Source organism: Bradysia coprophila, unplaced genomic scaffold, assembly GCF_014529535.1.
Source record: "Bradysia coprophila strain Holo2 unplaced genomic scaffold, BU_Bcop_v1 contig_297, whole genome shotgun sequence".
NCBI classification, from domain to species: Eukaryota; Metazoa; Arthropoda; class Insecta; order Diptera; family Sciaridae; genus Bradysia; species Bradysia coprophila.
In genome coordinates, this window is record NW_023503555.1 from 3,604,101 (window position 1) to 3,621,593 (window position 17,493).

The window sequence follows — 17,493 nt, forward strand, 5'->3', positions numbered from 1 at the left end:
AACTCTTTAGGCTGCGAGCGCACTTACGCCGTTTAGCACTCCGTTTACGAGTGAACAATGGAAGCTCCTCCCACTTTCCATTGTTAAAACGTAAACGGAGAGCTAAACGGTGTAAGTGCGCTCGCAGCTTTAGTCATAGCTTGTCGTTTATTCTTGCTGTCGTTGTCGATAACAGATGACAGTCCTTACTGTCGCTCTGATTACCGAAACAGAACTTTAATCTTGCCATTTGGGGCAGTTTCGCACAGATAAATAAACAAATACCAAATGCTTGCCAGGATTGAAGCACTCAATTTTACCAGCACGTTGCAGTGGGTTATGACTTGCTTTTCAACCTTATTGGACCAAATGTACAGCTAACACTGATATTGTACTAGTACTACATTGTTCGGCAACAAGTTCCATGTTTTGCTGATGTCTTTGGATAAATTTTCTGTGGAACTTCAATAGGTTTGCCCGTATGAAGTCAGTATTGTGCAGCTTGTTTTGATTATTTTTTCTTTTGACCGTTGCTGGAAGAAATTCGTCATCCGAAGCACATTGTTTTCGGGTCCCTTTGAAGAGCGACTTAGTGTTAATTTGTGAAACTCCAGAGCCGAACCAAGTACGATGCATAAAGACATTTGTCGGGAACTTTATTGCATTCAATACTTCTAAAAATGTCGCATGTGCAATTCTGATGTTTTCAGCTACACTTACGTATCTTTAAAGCCATCGCATTTTTTGTAAGAAATAAAATCAGGAAAATTATCATTGGAAAGCGAGGTACCAGGCAACTCTGTAAATTAATTTAAGGTGATAAAAATGAAAGTGGTCGACAACCGGTTGAAATTTCTTTGGAGTACTAGGTGACATTTTAGAAATTGCCCTATATCTTATTGCCAATAGTACCTCCAGCACAAGTTTTTTTTATTTTTAGGGAGTACCGAGCCTAAGCCTTCCAATGTAACCCTAAGCCGTTAGGTTTGCTGATGCGCGCACCCGTTAGTAGTCAGAGAAAATTTGTCTTAATACAGTCACTTAAGCAATTACAGCCAACAGCACGACGTATTTGGTAGCTTATGTGATCGGTCTAGTCCAGCACTACAATTCCCAAAAATTTGAACGAAGTTGACCCTTTATTACCCGAGATAATCAGTGTGAAAAAAATTACTCCTGAAGACCACTGATTTTTCAAACAGCTCTACCACGAAAACGACAATTCCGATAGAGGCGAGATATACCTCGCTGAACTCGTAATGAAGCAAGTATTCGATGGGTACCATGCTCGTCAAAAATTCAGATGGCATGGCTAGCCGATTGTTCGAAGATTTCGCGATATCACTCTTATAACATTCAACACAAAGTATTTTAGCTCTGGGAATTCCCAATTTTTCAAGTCGTCGAGTCACGCATAAGATGCAGAACCGGCAAGTGAATTCATACGAAACATTTTCTGTGAATGGCTCTGTCCCACCAGACGAACAATTCTCGTAAGTGAACCTATGAATCGCCAGGCCGTCTAAACCAGTCACAACAATTTCATTGACGCTATGAGGTACTGCAAAATTATAAGATTTCCGCTATCAGTCTATCGTAGTCTTAGTCTTCGACCCACCTTTGTAATAGAATTATTTCTCTTGCATAGAGAAAAGTAAACGCGTCTGGATCCTGCAGTAAGTCATTGCAAATGATTATATTTCAAACAATAAAGCAACAAAATTTGTTGAACAAACAATACGGTGAATATAACGGGTATTTTACGCCACATTCAACACAATTTTTCCGCGTAAATGTCCCTCGGCAACTCGTTTATAAGCTTGATCGGCTTCCTTAAAATCGTAGACCTTTTCGACAATCGGCAGCAACTGAAATCGAAAACTGTAAGCAATGCGAGACAAATGAATTTGATATACCACGGTGAATGTACCTTGTTCCGATCGACCAAATTTTTCAGATAATCGATTCCGTGCGGAGCCGGCACGAAATATGCCCATTTAACGAAACCCTGTTGCGTTGTCAATGATTTGATATTTTCTTGGACGAGTTCGAAAAGATTTTTCGCCGAACCACACGCCAATCCCATTGCATCAATGTTTTTCAGAGTTGGCGAGCTGAATGTCACATAATGTTTGTATCGCCACGGAATTTCTGCGGCATGCAGTGATCCCTTGCCGGCGCAATCCAAAATTATGTCGTACGGTCCGTATTGGGTCAAATCGTTCGATGCATCTGAGCTCGTATAGTCCACAACATGACTCACACCCAAGGCTTGAATTTGTGGAATTGCATCGGTGGCACAAGTTGCAACAACCTCTGCGCCTTCAGCTTTAGCAATTTGTACGGCAATACTGCCGACACCACCAGATGCACCCAATATACAGACTCTCTTTCCTCGTCCACCACCATGTGATGTTAACGCACCGGATAAACCACCCAATTGTCCCGACAGAAACAGTCCCGACCAAGCAGTCAAACCAGCGTATAAGACAGCTGCCGCGTCAGTATCAGACAGTTTCTGTGGTTGGTGAGTAACCTGCAACATTCACGTAATTCGTAAATCTAACGGGGCGAGCCTTGCGTGTCTGATACTTACATAATCTGCATCGACTGCAACGAATTCCGAATGACAACCGTTGCGATGAATGGGAACAACACCCCAGACCTTGTCGCTCAATTGGATACTATTTCGAACTCCCATGCCTTTGTAAACAACGGTTCCGCTAAAATCTCTTCCCATAGTCAGGGGAAACTCAATAGTGTCCCGATTGCAGCGTAAAGCATTGAATGTGGTAGCACCATATCCACCTGACGATTATGAGGTATAAGAAACTATGTCCGTCTTATTTGAAAATCGAAACTCACCTACCATTTGAACATCGATTGGATTCACAGACGTCGAGCTCACTTTGACCAGCAATTCATTTGATTCCTTGATTGTCGGTATCCTAATGTTATCCGAAAATTGGATGCCATCGCTGTACGAATGAATTTGCCAGCCGCACATTTTCTTCCCGGATTTGAATTCATTTTCTGTCTTTTCTTGCGATTTTGTTGAAGCGTACCGAGTCACAAATCGACAGTGACGCAAAATATTTTGGAACGCAAAACCTTGCTTTAAAAGCATTTCGTTTGCTTTTTATGTTTGTGCAGATTTGTTTTTGTTTTGAACAGCAAAAGTATCAAAAATTATGCAATTTTGACAATTCCAGTCGATGCAGAAGATGCAGACGATCCGTTCGTATCGCAATGACAATTCACAATGAATTTTCAAAAAATAAGCGGTAAGTGCTGAGCACGGTCCTCGCTGATGGTGTCATTTCAGTTGGGCTGACCTCCAAGGTACGAATGTTTAATACTTCTTATCGGAACGTTTAGTAATGCAAGGTTCTAAAAGAACCTTGTAGTAATGAACATTTACATTTTGTCCTTGACAATAGAGTGTTCGCGAGAGCGATGTCTGGACCAGTTAATTTTAACTAATCTGTGTCTCACACGTTAAATGAGAGGAGTTACAATCAAATTTAACCTGGGCTTCAATGTTTATTATTTTTCATGAATTTTCGACACCTAACCCACAGATCAGTAAATTTAACTGGTTTTCGCTCTCCATGAACACTTACAGTGTTTATAGAACGATTTTTGACTACTAGTTGATTATAACGGGTCTCAGCTCAGGGTCAAACGTCAAAATGACAAAAATCGCATAAAAATTTAAACTGAACTCGAGACAAGTTAAATGAAACTGATTTTTACTCTACTTAAACACTCAAAACAGTGTTAAAATAGAGTTCTCATTTTGACATATCGCCCATCGAGATCAGTTGAATTAACTGTTTTTTCCCCTTTTCACATACAAACTTTGACATATCACCCATCGAGCTCAGTTAAATCAACTGGTTTTTTCCCCTGTTTCCACGCTCTTTTAACCACTGTATAGCGTGTTATGATCAGAGCGAGAAAGTCGAAGACTATTTTATTCTAATTTGCCTTGAGGTACTTGTCAAAGTATTTGCTTCTTTATCAATATGTTACGATGTGAGTGAGAGACCAAAGACCAGTTTAATATAACTTGCCTTGGAGTACTTGTCAAAATATTTCTTTCTCTTTCATCATAATGTTCTATACAGTGTTAAAAGAGAGTCGAAATTTTGACATATCACCCATCGAGATCAGTTGAATTAACTGGTTTTTCCCCTTTTTACATACAAATTTTGACATATCACCCATCGAGCTCAATTAAATTAACTGGTTTTTTACCCGTTTTTACGCTCTTTTAACACTATATAAAGTGTTCAGTGAAAGCGAAAACAAGTTGAATATAACTGGTCTCGGGGTCATAAACAAAACAAATTAAATTTGTTTTCGCAACAAGTGACGAAAAGTAGGACTTTCGACTTGTATACAACTCGATGATAAATGCTTTTTTAGGCACACGATGTGTATTGTCACACTCGGCTTACCACCTCCAGTGACAATTTACACATCTAGTGCCTAAGAAAACATTTATCACTCGGTTGTATAAATAACTATTGCGATTTCTCTCATTTTGACGTGTGACTCCGATACCAGTTAAAATTCTACTTTTTTCCACTCTCACTTAACACTGCTGTATAAACGATGAACCATCCGTTTTTCAAAAGAAAGTTTACTGGGGTAAATTCAAATGTCAGTTTGGAATTTCCGATGTACAAAGGCTGGCCACACAGATGTCGCTGTGTTGGCCGTCAAATGAAAATATAAAAAAAATCAAAATGGCATCAAAATTCTACGAGTTAAATGAAAACTGAGAGTTAAACATGGAAAAACCAAACTAATTCGTTGGAAATTTGTGTAATCGGTGCATATTAATAAGTTCATTCGACGGTGTAGTGTTAGATGCGTGAAAGCACATTCGAACGACGATTCGGCGACTCCGCAGCACCGTTCAACTTCTAACATAAAAAAAACAATGTCTCAAACAATGTAACCACTCCGATAAAACAGTGAAGAGAAGGAATTTATCTTGTTCGTGCAATTGAGTTTAGTGTTTAAAAATTTTTTGTGTATTCCATAGTTTTACGCAATGTCTCGACGGTAATGCAAATCGTGAGCAAGGTGTTGTCCGAATATCTGAAATGTTTATATCGTTCCAAGTGTATGTTTCGTGAGAAAAGTTCTCTGAAATTCTCTTGCTCCGCTTATGATTTTGTTCACCGTTTCGTCCGAACTAGAATCGAAACTACGATAACAATAAAAACAAAACAACAACAAACCAAACTGCAGTGTGTGATAATGGGGAGTTGTTTGTAAATAATTTACATAATGTTCTCGGGACAGCAGAATAACACCAACACCGATGGCAATAAAGACGAATACGATTTTACCAAAGTGTTCAAAGGTGTTTTCGTCAATTCATTGCGAAAGGTATGTTTCATTTTGTGTGCTTGCATTTAGCCGAATGTCCACCATTGATTTTTCCGATATGACTGTGGTTGATTTTCGGCGAAACCCACCATTCGTGGGCATATTATCGCGGAACTTGTAATTAATCGAAAAATTAATCTTTGAAGGTTTTGGAACAAGTTCATCCATCACTGTCAGCTAGAGAAGATGCCCTGCACTATGTCGAGAGTCTTTGTCTACGATTGCTGGCAATGTTGTGTGCAAAACCGTCACCGCACACAATTCAAGTAAATTTCTACGCCTTACTTTGACTCGGTTTTGCGTAATTAAATTGTTGTTGTTACAGGACATTGCCGATCGTGTTGGAAAAACGTTTCCGAATCCGATCGAAAATTGGGCGTTACAGGATGCCCGTGATACCATTGATAAATCAAAGAAAAAGAAACCCGTTCTACCGGTAGAAAAGATCCACAGTCTGTTGTGCAAGGTATGAGCGACATAAAAAATGATCCTTTCCGGGGTGCGGGATTATTTCACCAACAAAAGTGATTTTGATTTCAGGATGTTTTGCAATACAAGATTGACATAGCCGTTGGCACATTCATCGTAGCTGTTATTGAATATATTTCGGCGGATATTCTGAAATTGGCTGGAAATTATGTGAAAAACATACGACACGTTGAGATATCACGCGAGGACATTGAAATTGCAATGTGTGCCGATAAGGTGAGAACCGTTTGCTCGTCATTATTGTTTTCTCATTATTTCGATATTGCATTTTAACGAAGCATTTCATTCAATTGAACCAAACAAAATACTTATCCATTACACCACTCACGTTCATCGATTTTGATGGACGTTTCTTTTGTCGAAGAAATTTTTTTTTTGTTTTTTTTTTCGGTTTGTAAATATAGAGAGTCTTCGAAGCGTTGTTCGATTTTTTTTTTGATTTGTTCTTGATTTGAGTTGTAAATACACACAAGTTTCTTAGCATTCGGATTTAATTACAAAAACTATTATGATCTGCAATCTGCACTTAGTCCGCTTATGTTTTTACTTTACACACACTAGTTACGATCATCTGTTATCGATAACGACGACAAAAATAATGACAGGCTCTGTGTAATGTTGTTCTTTATATAGTGAAATGGATGTGAAAAACATTGACGTACAAGATTTGAAATCAACAGATTAAAAATACTTTAAACGATGGAAGTAATAGACCCGATAATAAAACTGGTCATATGCTTGCCATCTGTAACAGGTTAATGTTGGCAGTTCTAGATCTTGATCATAGTTAACCCATTCAGGTTGAGGTTTTCAGGATTATTTTAATTTCTGCCGTAGTTCTGATCTGTTAGGATTATACTGCTTTGACAGACCATTGACATTAGAGACCATTGTGAGAAATCGATTTCTCAAATATCTCAGATTACTCACAAAATAGTCGCTGATTCAATTCAAAATTAAGTATGGTTTCCACTCAACAAAAAGTATTCCGTATGAGAGCCGTGAGAGAGCGAGCTGTCAATTAAACAAAGCAAAATTGAAAAAAAATGAATTTTGTCTCTCACACGGAGTACTTTTTTGGTAAGTGGAAAATGTCTTCCATCCGAATAACCGCACTGATGAAATGAATCAACTAAATTGATGAAATGAGATGAGAATTAAAGGAAAAAGTTTTAAAAAAATCAACCGACATCACAGGTTCTGTATTTAGGCCAAACGGAGTTGACATTTTTTGTTGTTCTTTCGAAAAGCCTGTCAAGTTTCGTCCACAGATTTAATTGGCAATTTCAATTTTTAAAGGCATTTGAGGTTGACCTTATTTATAAAACATTCGAATATTGTGTAGTTGAACTGATGCGATGTCTGTTATCTGAGAATATTTGGTGGAAGGTCGGTTGTGTATGGTAAATAATCCTGAGTCAATGGACCACATCATGCTTTATACCATATTTGTTCCATTTATACCATCTATTTGATGTTGGGAGAAAATTTAAAAATATTGACATTAGAGTGTTTGCACAACTGACCTACCACCAAATGCCCCTGAAGCAACGGAATTGGGGGCAAATACGCCAAATTTAGTTGTTAGGTTAAATCAAATTTTATAGAAAAGTAAATTGTCTATGAAAATTAGTTGACGATGGTGACTGGATAGGTTGTCAATTCGTGTGATTACCAAGGGACCTTTTAAATTTGTGAAAAGTTGTAATTTTTTGGCCATCTCCAAATGGGTTGTATGTAGCTCGAGGGGTTTTTCGGCGTCAGTCCGCACCTTGATGTTAGCAAAAACCTTATTTTTTACTAGACTAAGTCGTGAATATTCTTTTCATACGGTCTTATTGCATCCGCCGTACATAATACCTTTTTCGATAAAAAGCCTCTGGTTCCACTTTATCTGAAAAGTCACGTAACGGTTGTGTTTGAAATGTTTTTTTTTTTGACAATCACAGCAAAGCAACTGAATCTAGAAACATTCAAGTTGGGAGTACAACGTTCTGTTCTTTCGACAGTGATGACCGTTTTATTTTCGTTTGTAAGCTTTTTTTTTACAAACTGAGTCTCTACCGTCATTGAATCAGCTACTCCCTTTTGATTGATGTATTGCACAATGATACATTCGTTGAACATTGAACGTAACACACATTTGGTTATTGTAAGTTGTAAGAATACGCGTACTCGAACTCATCACTTCCTGTCGATGTTGTTGACGGTTGCAACACAGATGATTAGCCGAAAAGTTGTAGATTATTCTCAGTGTCAGTGTTTAACTCTTTCATTTGTATGATTCATTGCCGGAAGGAAAATGTTACGATGAATAATTTTCGGTTATTGATAACACTAAACTACTGTCACTCATAAAGTAAAATTTTACGCAAGTGATCAGTTCCGTTACAATTTTGCTACGCTTTCTACTCAAACATCACAACTTGTTATGCGAAGCAATTGCTATAAAAAGTTTGGTTCGTGTTGAATATTTTCACCACCCGAGAGTAAATGTTTTTTGTTACGAGATTGCACGTGAATGCATTTTGGGGGCTTGCAATCTGATCGAGTTATACGACTAATGTGACAGTGGGATTGATTTTTACTCGAAGCATTTAGTGGACATAATTCTCTCCTTGCAAGGTCAGCTTTATCATTCCATGCTTTTCTTAGTGAAACCATTTCTATTTCCATTATAAAAACAGTGTCGGTTTGGAATGATTGCTTAGTAAAAGCTATACTAAACGTACCCACAGGTACTGTTTTTTTTAGATTCGTTTCCAAGAAAATTATATTGCGAAATACTCCGTTTCTTTATGTACGTTAATTAAAACTTCCCGTTCACGCTAAGAAACTCCCTAATATGGCCTCGAGAAACTGAACCATATTTCTGTGTATCAGAAAGTAACCAGTGGCTTCCCGGTATGTGTATAAAAACCAGGTCCAGATGGAAACGGTATTATATAAAAAAGTAGATTTTAGAAATGGCTAGGAACAGGTCAGGAAAACTAAAACCTGCGGTGATATTAAGTCAATTTCTAAACCTGACCTGAACTGTATCCGGAAACATTTTTAGGAAAATATTTTCCCATATTTTCCTACATTATTTCAAATTTTCCTTACATTTTTCCATATTTTCCCGCATTTTCCTATATTTTTCCAAATTCGAAAATAGGAAAATGTGGGTAAAATGTTTTCACAAATTAGTTCTTAATTTGATCTGAAATGAAACATACCTGAGCTGATCTGACCTGAACTGATTAAAATTTGAAATTTTCCAGTGTAAAATGGAAAATATTTTCTTAAAACGTCAGGTAGCTTGACAAGCTTTCAACTCATGTCAGGTCAATTTATTGTATTTCAGGTCGAATTAGGTTTTATATAAACTCCGGTCTCAGGTTGAATTGATTTGTTCCGAGCCTCAGACGTAGTGATGAGCAGAGAGTGGAAAGTTAGTTTTCTTATTGGGAACACTTCCCTAACCACTAACCAGAGCTTAGGTCATTTAATTTTTTTTGTCTTCTTAAATGGTCCGCGTCTCTCATGTCTGGTGAATATTTTATTTTGTGTGGAAATATTTTTGCTCGAAATCTATTTTCCAATTTCTCTCGGAACTCTACAGGCCAGGCCGTTCCATGGAGACTAAATAAGTTTTTATTTATTATTTTGCTGACGAGAAAACACTTTATTATAATTGATTTATGTGTGCTGTATGTTGATTTTCAGTTGCAATAACTTTATGATTTTTTCATGCTCTCCTAATTTAAAATATTAACACAAAAAACAGGTGGTATGTAGTCTAATAAATAAATATTAAGTCAAAATTTATGAATTTCCGTTTTCTTTTTTATCAATTCCAATTCCATTTTTTTGGTTTTTGTAAAAACAAATTTTTAATTCTAAACAAAATGATCATTATGTTTTTCGAGTGATTTCTTTTTCTATAATTGTGATTGTGAACTTGATTTCCAATATGAAAATTGTCCTTTTGCCATCTTCAGTTTAACTTTTTTTTTCGTTCCTTTACTTGACCTTTGTTTTGAATGATTTATTGAAAACTAACCGAATTTTACATTGGTATTGAGTATTTGTCTTTTTTTTGAATCAAATATTTTTCAAAATATTTATTTATTAAACGTGCATGCGATCAGAACGACTTTACTATAATTCACTTTATCTTACTATTGCTTTTCATATCAATTTATTGTGTGTGTTTCTTATAATTTTTCTTTACAAATATCTTTTACCTCCTATGTGCTGTGAAAATTCATTTTTCGCAGGGGGCCCACAAAAGAAAAATTCACTTTTGCCACACTTAAGAGGTAAAATAACTTACAAAATTGTGTGGAAATCGTTGTTTTGTGTGGTTGTATATTTCGCCTTCGGCTCAGCATACAAACTCCACGCTCTTCAAACCAACGATTTTCCGCACAAGTATGTAATCTACTATTATTGGCAAATTTCTAAGAGGCCATCCATAAAGCACGTCCACACGGATTATCGTATATTTGACGCGGATATCGCACATTTCCTCATGTCATTGCCACATTTTTATATTTTTTCGGAGATTAAAAGATCTAAGATGACCTTATAGAAACAGTTAGTCATCAACAACGAAGTCAAGAATAAGCGATGAGTTCAGGCTGGTGTTCTCTTATATTGCGAAATGTGTGATAGAAATATTGAAGTGATTGATTTTGTGCCTAACACTAGGCGATACTTTAAACAAGTTAATGATTTTGTGTTCTAAAAGGTTAAAAAGACTGCTTATTGCACGGATCAGTGTGGTTTTACATCTCGAGCGATTTTGAATCGGGCGGTGTTGGCAGCAAAATCCGCTCGAGATTTTAATTCATGTTGCTATGTTGAATACTCAGCCTGAGGGGCGGATAAACTAGGAAATCTTTTGTCAAAAAAAAAAATCTTTAGAAAACTTCTGCAAATTTTTGAAAATTCGAAAAAAATTTTATTCTCGAAAAATCTTTAGAAAACTAAAAAATGCTCTCCTTTCTCCAGTGAACGTACTTTACGGATGGCACCTACGAAGTTAAAGGTTGAACTCAACAATTTGCCGCGAATACAATTTACCCTTCCCTGTCAACTTTTCTGATCAAAATCTCAAGTGGATTTGCCTACATATGCTAAAGGTGTTAGTCTCATTTATCAATTTCATCTGCGCTTCAGTGAAGCATTAGAACTTCCCATATCTAGAGCATCATGTGTAGCTGATAATTCTTACATTACGTCCTGTAGATCTTTGGATTTTTTCTCGAACCTCAGAAAATTCAAAAAATCAATTTCCCCTAGCCCGAATTTATTACAATTGTTGATAGCCTAGATCAACTTTCAATATTGTAGCGCATTCGTTATGAGAATGCTACAGTTTTCTATAAATATTAGTTGCTCCTATAAATTGAACATCAGACGGGACAAATATAATTACGGCATACGAGCCTGTAATACGCTGCGAGGTCAATAATAATATTTGAATGTTAAATGAGTCTTGTTTACGGATACGTCAAGTAGGAAGAGGGATTGTCTCGGTCAGTGTCTGGTCGATGTGCTATACTTCGCGAAGTATTCAAAACGCACACTCGGTAAATTCCAGAATTTGCAATAGCTGGTCTTTTATCTGCTGCTATTGTGTGTGAGTGAATCGACTACTGATGTAAAAAATAGCATTTGGTGAAATATCAGCTGTTGCAAATTCGACACGTTTGGGTACTCATTGTCTTGAAAAATTCCTTGAAATTCCTAAATTATGGAATTTACAAGAATTAAATTCCTAAAAATTGGCCCTTTTCAGAGAGTCGTCAGATATTTTTAAGACAAATTTTTCCTGACCGTAGCCCATCGAAATTTATTGAAGTAAATTTTAATCCTTGATTTATTCAATGTACAACGCCGCGATTCGACTGTTTAGATGCATGGTAATAACACTTTTGATAAAACAAATATTTTTTTTCTTATTTTTTTTTTAAATAAAAACGTTGCGTTGTAAAGGAACAACATTTCATTTTGGCATGACAGTTACACGTATCTTTAGCTTCATAGTTCAACCTAATGAATTTGTAATTTTTATATTCCACCACGTCTGCTCGATCTGTTGAACAAAATTCAACAAAATTTTATTCCTCTCATTCGTATCCGCATTCAGGTATTGATGGACATGTTCTATCAAGGCGAAACCGGTAATTCGGTTACAGCAAGTCCGATACCGCCGACGCCCCGTGATTGCCTCAGTTACGAAGAAGTGGTCAAAGAGCTGATTCACGAAGAGAAACAATATCAGCGCGATCTGCACATGATCATACGAGTATTTCGTGAGGAGTTGGTGAAAATTGTTAAGGATCCAAAGGAATTGGATCCGATTTTTTCCAATATTCTTGACATCTACGAACTGACGGTTACGTTACTTGGCTCATTAGAGGATGTGATTGAAATGGCACAAGAGCAAACACTACCATACATCGGAAACTGCTTTGAAGGTGCGTTATCGTCGAACTTTACTAATATGCTGATGTACTGATTGATCGGTTTCTTGTTTTTCGATCGAATAGAACTTGCTGAAGCAGAGGAATTCGATGTTTATACGAGATATGCTAGAGAGATTACGTCTACCCATTCCAGGGATGCTTTGCAAAATCTTCTTGCTAGACAAGATGTAAGTTTTCTGGTAAATTTCGCCATCATTAAATTCTCTAAAATGCAAATTAACGATTGCAGGCATCAAAACTGACAACGGCTGGTCACGGATTTCGTGAGGCTGTTAAATTTTATCTACCAAAACTATTGTTGGGACCGATATGGCATGCATTTTTATATTTAGAATATGTTAAGGTATTACTGTTGTTAAGTCCAAACAAGGAGGACAAAGAGAGCTTTGAACAAGTGCAGGGATTACTGAAACCAATGCAAAATGAATTGCATAACATTGTTGCTTTTCTACCCAAGTAAGAGTCGACCATTTCTGCGATGCCACCTGTTCTCATTTGTTGTTGTCTTTCCTCAGGGAATCAATGGTACAAGTATTAAGTCGAACACGACGCCAATTGGCCATTGACAAAGTGAAAGAAATTCAAAACACAGTGGAAAATTGGGAAAAGGATTTGGCCGGTACGAATTGCAATGAATTCATCCGTGTGGACACATTACAATTGGTGTCGGGCAAACGGATAACGGAACGGAAATTGTATTTGTTCGACGGTTTGCTGGTGCTGTGCAAACCGGCCAACACCAGACGACCTGTTACAGTCGGTACAACCAATTACGATTTTCGTTTGAAGGAGAAGTTTCCGATGCGACGGGTCGAAGTCATCGATCGACCGGACACCGACGAACTTAAACATTCGTTCGAAATATCGCCGAGGGGAAACAATCAGAATGCCATTTTGATAGCGAAGACGGCACAACAGAAAAACGATTGGATGGCCGATTTGATTATGGTTACCACAAAGTCAATGTTGGACCGTATTTTAGACAGTATTTTATTGGACATTGAGAAGAAACATCCGTTGCGACTGCCCAGTTCTGACATATACAAATTTGCTGTGCCAGATAGTCCGAATAACATCGTTCTGGAGGAACGGGAAAGTGCTGGTGTTCCATTGATTAAGGTTGGTTGGGAATGGGAATTATTGTTGTGGACACGCTTCGACATCAAATCTTTTCTTTCATTTTCAGGGAGCGACATTATGCAAACTAATTGAACGTCTGACCTATCACATATATGCCGATCCAATGTTTGTACGCACATTTCTCACCACATATCGTTCATTCTGTTCGCCTCAAGAATTGCTTCAGTTGCTTATTGAACGTTTCGACATACCCGATCCTAGTTTAGTGTACGAACAAGTTGGTGACAAAGATATCGAGACTGATAAGATCCATAAGAATTTACAACGCGAAGACTGGAAACGATACAAAAAGGAGTATGTTCAACCGGTACAGTTTCGTGTGCTGAATGTGCTGCGACACTGGGTGGATCATCATTTTTATGACTTTGAACATCATCCTGCACTACTTGAGAAACTTTTAGAATTCCTGGAGACTGTTAGCGGTAAATCGATGAGAAAATGGGTGGATTCGGTATTGAAAATTGTACAAAGAAAGGTGAGTCACCTCTACAACCATACGTTTCCATGCAGACAGTGAATAATGAAATGTTTTGTTCGTTACAGAAAGAACAAGAGGATAATCACAAACAAATAACCTTTGCCTTCGGGCATTCGCCGCCGGCAATCGAAACACATCTTCAGGTGCCGGAAGATGAAACCAACTTACTGACACTGCATCCATTGGAGCTGGCGCGTCAGTTAACCGTTCTGGAATTCGAACTGTACAAAACGGTGAAGCCATCCGAATTAGTTGGATCGGTGTGGACGAAGAAGGACAAGGAAACGTCGAGTCCGAATCTGTTGAAAATCATGAAGCACACCACGAATTTCACGCGATGGTTGGAAAAGTCCATACTGGACGCGGAAAATTTCGAAGAACGTGTGGCGATGATGTCACGTGCCATTGAAGTGATGATGGCTCTGTTGGAATTGAACAATTTCAACGGAGTTTTGTCGGTCGTAGCGGCTATTGCTGGGGCCGCTGTGTTTCGATTGAAATCTACGTTGCAACAGATGACGGATCGACACACAAAAGGTTTGAATGAATGCCGTGCATTGACTGACGATCATTATCGCCGTTACCAAGAGAAACTGCGCTCCATAAATCCGCCCTGTGTGCCATTTTTCGGGATGTATTTGACGAACATTATGCACATTGAAGATGGCAATTCGGATTATCTGGTTGGAACAGACCTAATCAATTTTTCCAAGCGTCGAAAAGTGGCTGAGATAACGGGTGAGATACAACAGTATCAGAATCAGCCGTACTGCTTAAAAGTGGATCCGAAAATACGGGTAATTTTCAATCATTTCTTTAGTGACTGTTCGACCTTTTTTTTCTGAACTTTAAATCATAAATTCCGTACAGCATTTCTTGGAGAATCTTGATCCGTACCAGGGCAAGACAGACACTGAGATATCAAACATTGTCTGGGAAGAAAGCCTGCGAATCGAGCCAAAGGATGTGAAGCCTCCGCCAAAATTCGTGAGTCAAAGGGAACGTCTGCTGCAGACGAGCCAAACTAATTTCGAATTATGATTACAGCCCCGTAAATGGCCACATTTGAAACTAAAATCGCCAGGCATTACGCCTAAACGTCAATATCAGCATAATGTCAATTTGATGTCTGGGCCGTTTAGTACGAAGCTTCCCGTTAGTTCTGGAGGCGATGGCAGCGATTCACCACCCGGCAACATTCCATCGCATTTGAACGATTTCACCATATTTGCGCCGGTACAAATACAAGGCTCATCACAATCTCAAATAAATGCGACTTCAGCGCCACTCAACGATACGTCAGACAATTCGATTCCTCCGATGGCACCGGAAATACCGAAGCGAACGAATAATCCAGCAGACAGTAAGCCAGTTTTAAGTCCGCGACAACCACCGGTCATTAGTCCGAAAAGTTTCGAATCGTTTAAAGAGGAGCGTAGCGGTAATGGTCAAAATGTTCCGCCAACTATCAGTCCCCGAACTGACAAAATACAAAACCATTTACCCAATACGACTGATTCAACAAGTGCAATTGATCCATCACAATATCGAATTAGAAGCAGCAATTCTACAGGGTTAGTGTTGACGCAACAAACGTTTCGCTGTTCAATTGACCATTTCTCTGTGTTCTCCACAGCTTAAGCCATACCGACCACAAAGCGGCGACAGTATTCTCACCGAGTAATCAATCGAAATCAAATGACATCTACGGCAATAGTAGCTCAGATGCGTATTTGAGTGGTCCTCCAATTTCGCCACATGTCAATGTACCAAACATTCAAATGTTGAATCATATGCATGTGGCACCACCGCCATTACCTCCTAGACGTAAAGAACGTAGAGAATTTGAAGCACTTTTCATTGCTCAAAGTCGACAACCACCCGATGCACCTAAGGTAACTAAGGCACCATGTGCTCCAATAGAAAATTATTTGATTTTTACTTTTCCCCTTCGCTCTAGTTACTTCCACGTGATCTCAGTCCTCCTCCATTACCACCGCGGCTGTCCGTCAAGCACGAATATCCCGAAGAGTTCAACAATGGCGAATTGAAGGAAAACGGTTTGCAGGAGGTCGCCCACAGCGCTCTAATTAAACGTAGAAGTTCTGCAATGGAGCGTTTATCAAAAGATGGAACTAGTCCGAATCCACAAACGCCCGACGGACTAATCAATTCGTATTTTCCACCAGCACCGCCAGTTACTAGGCGAACAAGGTAAGTGATTATTGAGTGAAAGAGGGGTGATGAGCTTTCTTTTGTAACAAAATTAATTTCGTTTTCTTTGTGGTGTCAACAGTACTAGTACGTCACCAAGGTATTCTCCATCGGAAAATACACCGAAACTGCCGCCTAAACCTCGAAACAATTTTTTACCGCACAACAATGGTGAGTAAGGCTCACTGTTTGAAAAGCAGTTGTACTCTATGTTATCAGTTAGTTGTACATTCATATAAGTCGATCCCCTAACTGAGACAGATCTTTAACAAAAACAGTTCGTTTGTGCTCTTGAGTCAATTCTCATAGACTGAGACTGTGTGTGCATATCAGTCTCTCACAGGATTACGTCGGTTTGATACGTATACCATTTCATAACATTACCCGATACGGATATCATGTCTCAGAAGGGATGATACGCATGCATATTGCATACAGACGCCTAACTAGTGATAGGCGCCTTACTGATATCTGTAAAACTTCATTGAACCGTTTAATTATCGCATTTCAGCCGATCGAACTACAATGTTTCCATTTTCGAACACAAACCACGAATGAAAGAGTTTATTCCACGTCCAACCAAAATCCGAAAGATTCGTATACTTCAGTCATAAAGAAATGCGCAGCATTAATATCAACAAGTCAGTCCAGCTGGTGACAAAAAAAACAAGTCTGATCAATGATGGGATGGAACAAATGTCGCAGACGATGAAACAAACAAACAAATTAACCAAATGAATTTATTAAAATTTAAGGTAAATATTTAAGCCGTCAAATCATAATAATTGTACATAAGAACAGAGATCATTAACTACTTTTTGTGCAGTGAGAGTTGACAGTGAAAGGGATTGTTTGTATATTGTTAGCGGAATGTATGCGATAAGGAGGGGGAAAAATAACCGGACAGTTACTGGTGAGATAACTTGATAACTTTCCTGATGGGCGAACTGATGGCCTAATGGCCGCTCGGGCAATGCTGTGAAGAGGCTCGTAAAATTGAATTTTTGAAACTTAATTATGAGCGCTCCTTCGGGGCTGTGTAGCCTCCACATATTAGCTTTGCGATTTTATTATCACAGCTAATTATCTTGCAAATTATCTATCTTATCGACCATATCGGGTTTTACTTCTTCACCGTTCGATAAAAAGGTTGTCATCTGATATCGATAACGACGACAAAAATAATGACAGGCTCTGGGTAATATGGTCCTTTATATGGTAATATGCATGTTAAAAAAATTGAAGTACAAGATTTGAAATCATCCGATTAAAAATACTTTGATCGACGGAAGTAATAGACCCGATAAT

General features: G+C 38.2%; 2 protein-coding genes across 2 annotated transcripts; one reads left to right on the forward strand and one right to left on the reverse strand.

Moving 5' to 3' along the window:
• Window positions 1-1,650: 1,650 nt before the first annotated feature.
• Window positions 1,651-3,325, reverse strand: LOC119078413 (reticulon-4-interacting protein 1, mitochondrial). Its single transcript, XM_037185915.1, has 4 exons — window positions 2,845-3,325; window positions 2,576-2,787; window positions 1,910-2,515; window positions 1,651-1,847 (listed from the first exon to the last, which is right to left on the reverse strand). The coding sequence occupies exons 1-4, from the start codon at window positions 3,104-3,106 to the stop codon at window positions 1,740-1,742; spliced, it is 1,188 nt and encodes a 395-aa protein (XP_037041810.1). The 5' UTR covers window positions 3,107-3,325; the 3' UTR covers window positions 1,651-1,739.
• A 1,367-nt stretch (window positions 3,326-4,692) lies between these two features.
• Window positions 4,693-16,855, forward strand: LOC119078647 (protein son of sevenless). Its single transcript, XM_037186242.1, has 16 exons — window positions 4,693-5,385; window positions 5,532-5,651; window positions 5,711-5,851; window positions 5,926-6,090; window positions 12,014-12,344; window positions 12,417-12,520; window positions 12,583-12,809; window positions 12,869-13,472; window positions 13,540-13,968; window positions 14,037-14,768; window positions 14,842-14,958; window positions 15,019-15,545; window positions 15,608-15,866; window positions 15,932-16,185; window positions 16,268-16,356; window positions 16,697-16,855. The coding sequence occupies exons 1-16, from the start codon at window positions 5,284-5,286 to the stop codon at window positions 16,741-16,743; spliced, it is 4,248 nt and encodes a 1,415-aa protein (XP_037042137.1). The 5' UTR covers window positions 4,693-5,283; the 3' UTR covers window positions 16,744-16,855.
• The last annotated feature ends 638 nt before the right edge of the window (window positions 16,856-17,493 follow it).

Bases quoted from the DNA above. Each gene is read 5' to 3' on its own strand.
- LOC119078413 (XM_037185915.1), bottom strand. From the start codon at position 3,106: ATGCTTTTAAAGCAAGGTTTTGCGTTCCAAAATATTTTGCGTCACTGT. The intron at 2,788-2,844 runs GTGAGTTTCGAT...CATAATCGTCAG, and splicing joins AATCGATGTTCAAATGGTAG to GTGGATATGGTGCTACCACA. The intron at 1,848-1,909 runs GTACATTCACCG...TTTCGATTTCAG, and splicing joins ATTTGGTCGATCGGAACAAG to TTGCTGCCGATTGTCGAAAA.
- LOC119078647 (XM_037186242.1), top strand. From the start codon at position 5,284: ATGTTCTCGGGACAGCAGAATAACACCAACACCGATGGCAATAAAGAC. The intron at 14,769-14,841 runs GTAATTTTCAAT...AATTCCGTACAG, and splicing joins AAGTGGATCCGAAAATACGG to CATTTCTTGGAGAATCTTGA. The intron at 14,959-15,018 runs GTGAGTCAAAGG...TTATGATTACAG, and splicing joins TGAAGCCTCCGCCAAAATTC to CCCCGTAAATGGCCACATTT.